At 30.8% G+C, this 6,732-nt stretch overlaps 1 protein-coding gene across 1 annotated transcript; it reads right to left on the bottom strand.

The window, feature by feature from the left end:
* Window positions 1-2,610: 2,610 nt before the first annotated feature.
* LOC148628797 (CD209 antigen-like protein D) lies at window positions 2,611-6,732 on the bottom strand. The gene is made up of 5 exons (XM_088594601.1): window positions 6,612-6,732; window positions 4,980-5,071; window positions 3,986-4,074; window positions 3,306-3,387; window positions 2,611-2,898 (listed from the first exon to the last, which is right to left on the bottom strand). Exons 2-5 carry the CDS (start codon window positions 5,044-5,046, stop codon window positions 2,666-2,668), a joined length of 471 nt encoding a protein of 156 aa, XP_088450727.1. The 5' UTR covers window positions 5,047-5,071; window positions 6,612-6,732; the 3' UTR covers window positions 2,611-2,665.

The raw sequence follows: 6,732 nt of genomic DNA, 5'->3' as shown, positions 1-6,732 counted from the left end.
AAACAATGGTGAAAGCTAAACTACTTACTTGAACTTGAATTCTTCAATATAATCATTACTTATACAACAAGATGTCAGATCAGACTGCCCTTTATGCCTTATCCCAAAGATTGAGAACATTTTATAACAGTTTGTGAGAAGCTTTCTTCCATGTGTACAAAATATACGGAGTCGTTAGAACAACCGTTTAGATGGGATAAAGATCGGGATCCTTGTTTACCAATTCATCTCTACCTCTTATATAAGACGGTTCCGTCTGACTTATATTCCACAAGAACTAGCTATAGATATGAAGAGAAAAATAAGGTTTGCATGGAAATTATACTTGTTGCCAGATGTAACTTGCTTCAGCCAAGTTAGTAGTATAGCTTAACCTTGTGTAGTTGAATATTGGAGTGTATGTCCTTAGAGAATTATTTTATTTAAAACCACCAATTTGTGACTACAACAAATACAGACAGCATCTAATAATACTCACATAATTGGACTACATAGTTGCCTATGTATTCCCCAGATAGTGGAACAGAACAGAGCAATTAGGCAAAGCCTAAAATCTTATGAATTGTAATTATATGAGCTCCCTGTTTGATACACCCACTTTTTATTGTAATTATATGAGCTCCCTGTTTGATACACCCACTTTTTATTGTAATTATATGAGCTACCTATTTGATACACCCATTTTTATTGTAACAAGACGAACTACCTGTTTGATACACCCGTCTTTTGTTGCCTTTAGATGGCTTACTTATTTGATACACCGTATTTTGTTGGTTCTAGATGATGCGCCTATTTGATGTGCCTAAATTTCAACAGACACATTATTTAACAATAAATACAATGTGATTTTTTGTAAAATTTATGTTCAAGGATTGCTTTCTTCATTTCAGAGATTTTTTACTATAAACACAGGAAAAGGTAGCAAATGTATATGTGGCTTTATCACAGCTTGTTACACAATATTTGCTTGGCTTGATTTGAAAGATTGTAGATGAGTAATAAATTAGTAGAACTTCAGTTGAAGTGGTATACTTTGACAGAGTCAAGAGTCCTTGTCTTATTCATTTGACTTGTCTTGTTGTGACGCTAGTTAATCTTTAACAGATATATGTCCGTCGGTATATTGCATGACTTTTTGTCCATTTGGATCTGGTATGTGGAGTACAATATCATTTTGAATTACGCATCAACTATGAAAAACCCGATTATCATATTTTATTGGAAGAGTTTATGGCGTCAGAACCACCTCCCCCCAAAAAATATATATAAAATAAAAAAATAAAACAAAATAAGAAAAACAAACAAACAATAACAGTAGTAAACTAAACACAAGGACTAATTATAAATATGATTCTGTCTGCAGTATGGCTTTACTTCAAATCCTTTTTATAAAAGCAAATAAATGAAACAGATGGTGTTAACAATATCTACTCTGACAATTAAAACTAACTTGTTCTCATATATCTCTATCAAAATCATTGGTCTCTTAAAACCTTTTGTCATTCTAGAATAATAGTGTGAAGGAACGTCAACTGTACATAACTGAACGATCAATTTCCGTACTTGACTATGATCTTTTTTATTCAAAAAGTCTTAACGAGAGAGAGAGAGAGAGAGAGAGAGAGAGAGAGAGAGAGAGAGAGATTAAATGGAACATCAACATAAATATGTAAAAGATTCACCATATTGATCAACCATATAGAGGGTAATCTCCACGGATGCCAAATTTCACAGTTTGCTTTAAAAGTTGCGGTATTAAGTTTTTGCAGCATTTTTTGCGTCTTCAGATTGAAGTGGAAGATATACAAATTTCTGAGCAATTTCTCGACTCCCCAAACCTAGCGTAAATTTCATGCTATATGGTAGATACAAACAATTAATTTTTTATATATCATAGATGAAAATATATTTAGGTTCAAGGATATGTGAACTCTGTCAGGTACCAATTAGAATAATTGCGTTGGTTTCAAACTTTCCGCCATTTATCCTGATATTGTCATTTATAATACGGACTATTTCTTTGGACCATTGCCTATATTCTATCAATTCGGTAAATGGTGTTAAAGAATAAGCAAGGGAACCAAGGTTATAGCGGTAATCAAAAGAATGTAATCCAGGGACAAAGACCAGACATGGAAAACAGACATTCACAGCAAAGAACATAAAGTAACTAAAATCATACATACAAAGTAACAAAAGCAAATGAGCAACTTGGACTCCACTAAAAACTGGAAGAATGGATCAGGTGCATCGGTAGGGTAAGCATCATATGCTTTTCTAGAAACTCTTCTTTTAAGAAAATTACTACAAAATTGTTTAAGCATGTCCTTCCATACATTACTTAAACAATTTGATCTTCATTATATTTGTCCTGATGACTGAGTTCTTTTTGTACTTTATCATGCGTCTATTCAGTGAAAGGGATTCTGGAGAAGTCTAAATGGAAGGATTTGTTTGGCATCGGTAAAAGAGCTCTTGTAGCAAAAACCTTAAATAATTGACGAGGAAAAAATAGCAAAAAAAAAATACAAAAAAAAAAAAAACAAAAACAAAAACAAAAAAAACCAAAAAACAAAAAACAAAAAAACCCTCAAAAAACCAAAAACAAAATACAATTGTTTGTTACTAATATTTAATCCATAAGATGTTTAGTTAAATTATTTGTCTAGTTATATGTTGCCTTTTGGTTTTTTTCACAGATAAACTTTAAGGATCTGTGACATGGTAGATCATTCCACTTTAATGATCTATATACTTGAACACAGTCTTCTCTACCACGGTAGTTATTTGGTTCATTGCGACTCCAGTTGACGAAGTCCGGTTTTTTCAAAGTTGTCGCTTTTAACCAAATCCCATCCACAAAATAGTCTGCCAGGCCTATCCAATACGGCCCATGTCCTTACAAAAGAATAAATAGTATAAAGTATTAAATTATGCTCGAATTCAGGACTACATGTATTTTCCTAAATAAATCTGATAATTGAGTTTAACATAATCTTTGCGGATTTATCCATAGAAAACATATGTCATATTTTTTCCAAAAAATATTTTTGTGTGTTAAAATAACCAACTTACAGAATTAATCAGAGTATGTCATATCATGAGCATGAAAAAATATTTATCATCATTTTAATAAGACCGAATTTTTTTTCGATGTACGCCCATTTCTTTTCTTTAGCAGAATATAATTTCAACATGATCAAAATTCGAGGAGAAAGATAAGTCAATCAGTGACTTAGAATTATCAATTATTGACCCAATCAATTATGAACAAATCTATTGTTTGAAAAAAGAAATACACCTACTTTTAACCGTTGGGCTAAGCGCATTAGATTCACTCTGGTCATCTATTTCAACAAGTTGTCCGTCCAAGACTCTACAAAAAGTCTGAAAAAAAGTACAATATAAGTCATCTGATTAAATGAAATCAATCATGAAAAAATGTTTGGGAAAAAAGACTCAGCCGGTGTTTAGAAACTATGGATGTATAATGCTAGTTTATGATTTAGACGTTATCTTATATTAAACACGCTTTGCTGGAGGAGTAAATCTACACCAGCTGTATTTTAATAGGTGGTTTACTGCCGTAAACTATTTTATAATCAAGAAAGAAAATGTAATTATTGACAACAATCCTTTCTTAAACTATATTTCTTATGCAACATTTGTTGTTGAATGTTATTTGATGACGGTGTAAAATTTTGTGGGAAAACATATCTTTTTGGGTATGTACTAGACAAATGTTTAAATCACAAGTTGATAATGTTTACTACAGTAGGTATATATCTTATAGATAAAATAAACACATTTATTAGAATGAAGATAAAACAAATCACAATAAAAGAGAGTTGAAATTACACGTTTACATTTAGATGCCTGATAATTCAAAGCTGACACTGTCGTGTTAAGGTGACGAAAACTTTATCTGGTTTCTAGGACATCGATAGCATTTCATAAGTTTTACTACATATAAAATAAAACATACCAGAGCTACGTAAAATTTGACAGCAAAACTACTAAAAAAATAACACTTTCCGTTGATAGGTTTCCATCCTTGGTCGCACTCATTATCACCTTGATGTAAAAAGGACAGACAGTTAATGTAGCATTGTTTTTATAATATTAGATTTAACCAAATAGAAATTTGACTTATTGATATAGATGACAAGTATGGTTAAAAAAATAGTTAAACATTTAATGTTCACATGTGAAATAACAAATCAATTATGTATTCGGCTTATTTTCATTCTTTACATTATATCTAAATTTAATTTAGACTTATGCTGCCTTGAGTAATATGTAAACCCAGAGATTTACCTACAGAATAGCTCTAAAACTTATATAATTATGAAACGTGTAGCATTCTGTAGCAAATGAACGCTGTATACGAACTAATTTTTAGGGATGCTAATTTTCGAGGATATTGTCAATTGTGTAAAATAATATTTCGCGGGTACTAATTTCGGGTTTATCTGTCCATCGCGAAAACAGCGAAAACTAATACGCACTAATAAATTAATACGTTTAAAGTAGTTGATTATTAATTTTAATTATTTTACGCTATTATTAACATGCACTTTGATCTGGAAAACTACACAGGCCAAATTGTTTCACATGATTTTCACAAGAATTTCACATGATATACACCTGAGTTGAGCAAATAAATTAAGTGACAGAGTTCACGTGAAATTCAGGCGAATGGAGCCTTCACGTGAAATTCACACGAAATGTTCACACGAAATTCGTGTATAGTGAATTTCACATGAAAATCATGTGAATTTCATGAGAATTTCACATGCATTAATTTCACGTGAAGCTCGATTAACATGAATTTCTCGTGAAAAATATTTGCAAGTGATTTTTTGTTGTTGTTGTCACTGTTCTTATTTATTCTGTTTTTGTGATTGATATTTATACAATTATAAGAAATAATCCTACAATTTATTAAGCTAAATGGGGTAAAATATTTGTAATAATACCTGCTTTGGAGTTTTTGACCAAACTACATAGGAAACACAATAAAATGACTTGATGTACCCGCATCATTCTCAGTTTCTCGACTGCTTGTTTGCTGTAGACACAAAATATAAAGTAGAAATAAAAGAATCAGAAATCACTATTAAGTGTAAGTGTTTGAAAAATCAGAAACATGCATGTCAAAAACAAACCAATCTGACAACGTAATATCCCTCAAAGATGCTTTCTCTATTTGAAAATTATATTATTTGCTCTCTTCATCACTGGCTCTGTTAAGAAATTTTTCAATAGAATGTTCGAAAAATGAGGTTTTTGACAGAATTATCTTCTCTTGAAATCTTCATTTTCAGTGCATTTCAATGAAATTGAAACTCAATGATCTGGCAGAATATGGAAAATCTTGTCTGTTTTCCTTGATTCTGATGGTGCAAATAGACACATTACACTATCAAAATATTGTTTTTTTTTTCATACCATGTTTCACCTATTGCCTGATTCTTACAAAGACTGACAGTTAAGGAATGAAATAAATCAACTAACAAAACAAGAAAGAATCCAGCAGAGAGAAGCAATCGACTTGTTGGCAGATACAGTCGATCAGAAACGAATGTGTTTAAAGACCTTTACTCTTCGTTAAGTCTTTTTGCATCAAAGACAATTATACGCATTCAAATATCGTTGTAATTATTAGAAATGTATTTTGAATAGATGAACAACTGAAGTAATTGACTGCAATTACATAAATATAAATACCAAAGATGATTATTTTCAAAGATATACAAACAATTACACAAACTACAAATTTGTCCTGTATCCCCTTACAATGTTTTTTCTCATCCGATGTGATATTGCAATTGCCGGATATTTCCATTTGAGAGGAATATAAAGTAATCGTATGACCTTCGGTTTAGTTTTTTAAGCAATTGCAGCAACGTTTTGATCACAAAGGTTGATTCTATGCTAAGTTTATGTTTTTGGATTGGTTTTTATTTGTTTGACGACTGACGGCGAAATTTACACAACTTAATTAACGAAACAAAAGGGATTACCTACTTTATTAAAAATAACCAAAGAGTTGAATAACATTAATGTGAAGTAGCGAAACAAAGCACTATATTAAGGAAAGGATAATCCGATAATCTTTTAAACATTATACGCATATATCAAGCAATGTTCTTTAAGGTATTTTGAGGTTTATCAATGAACTAAAATAAAACCATTCAAGGCTAAAAAGACTAATACTTAAAAAAAAATATATAACTTCAAGACTTACTGCACTATGAACTAGCTTAAATGTTTAATTGTAATATTTTATTAGTAAGGCTACCCATATTTTACCATTAAGTTTGAATGACTAGTCAGAATCTCAGCAATTTCCATAAGAATATATTCATTATTTTAATTTGTATTAAGAAAATTCATTAAACTCTTTCCCATGCACTTTTTCAACAATTTACATTATGGTGAGTGATCCCAAAAAAAAAAAAAAACGTTTACGATTTAAAAATGCATGCATAAAATGTGTTAATTTCTTTAAGTTTAAATGGCAAAATGCAAATCGATAAATATCGTCTCTTTAACCCGTATTATTAAAGGACGGACACTAGCGAGGTGATAAAGTTACATGTACTTACATAACAAAAACGCAATGGTGCTAAAAGGTTCAAACAATTCTAATTTAGATGATTATATGATTATAATGCTTATATAGAGCCGGGCGATATTTACATTTCCGTTCAGTAATTTTAGACTGGG

Source organism: Perna viridis, chromosome 1, assembly GCF_037379345.1.
Source record: "Perna viridis isolate PV_CMFRI_1.1 ecotype Kerala chromosome 1, ASM3737934v1, whole genome shotgun sequence".
Taxonomy (NCBI): domain Eukaryota; kingdom Metazoa; phylum Mollusca; class Bivalvia; order Mytilida; family Mytilidae; genus Perna; species Perna viridis.
This window is presented reverse-complemented; position numbering and strand designations above follow the sequence as displayed.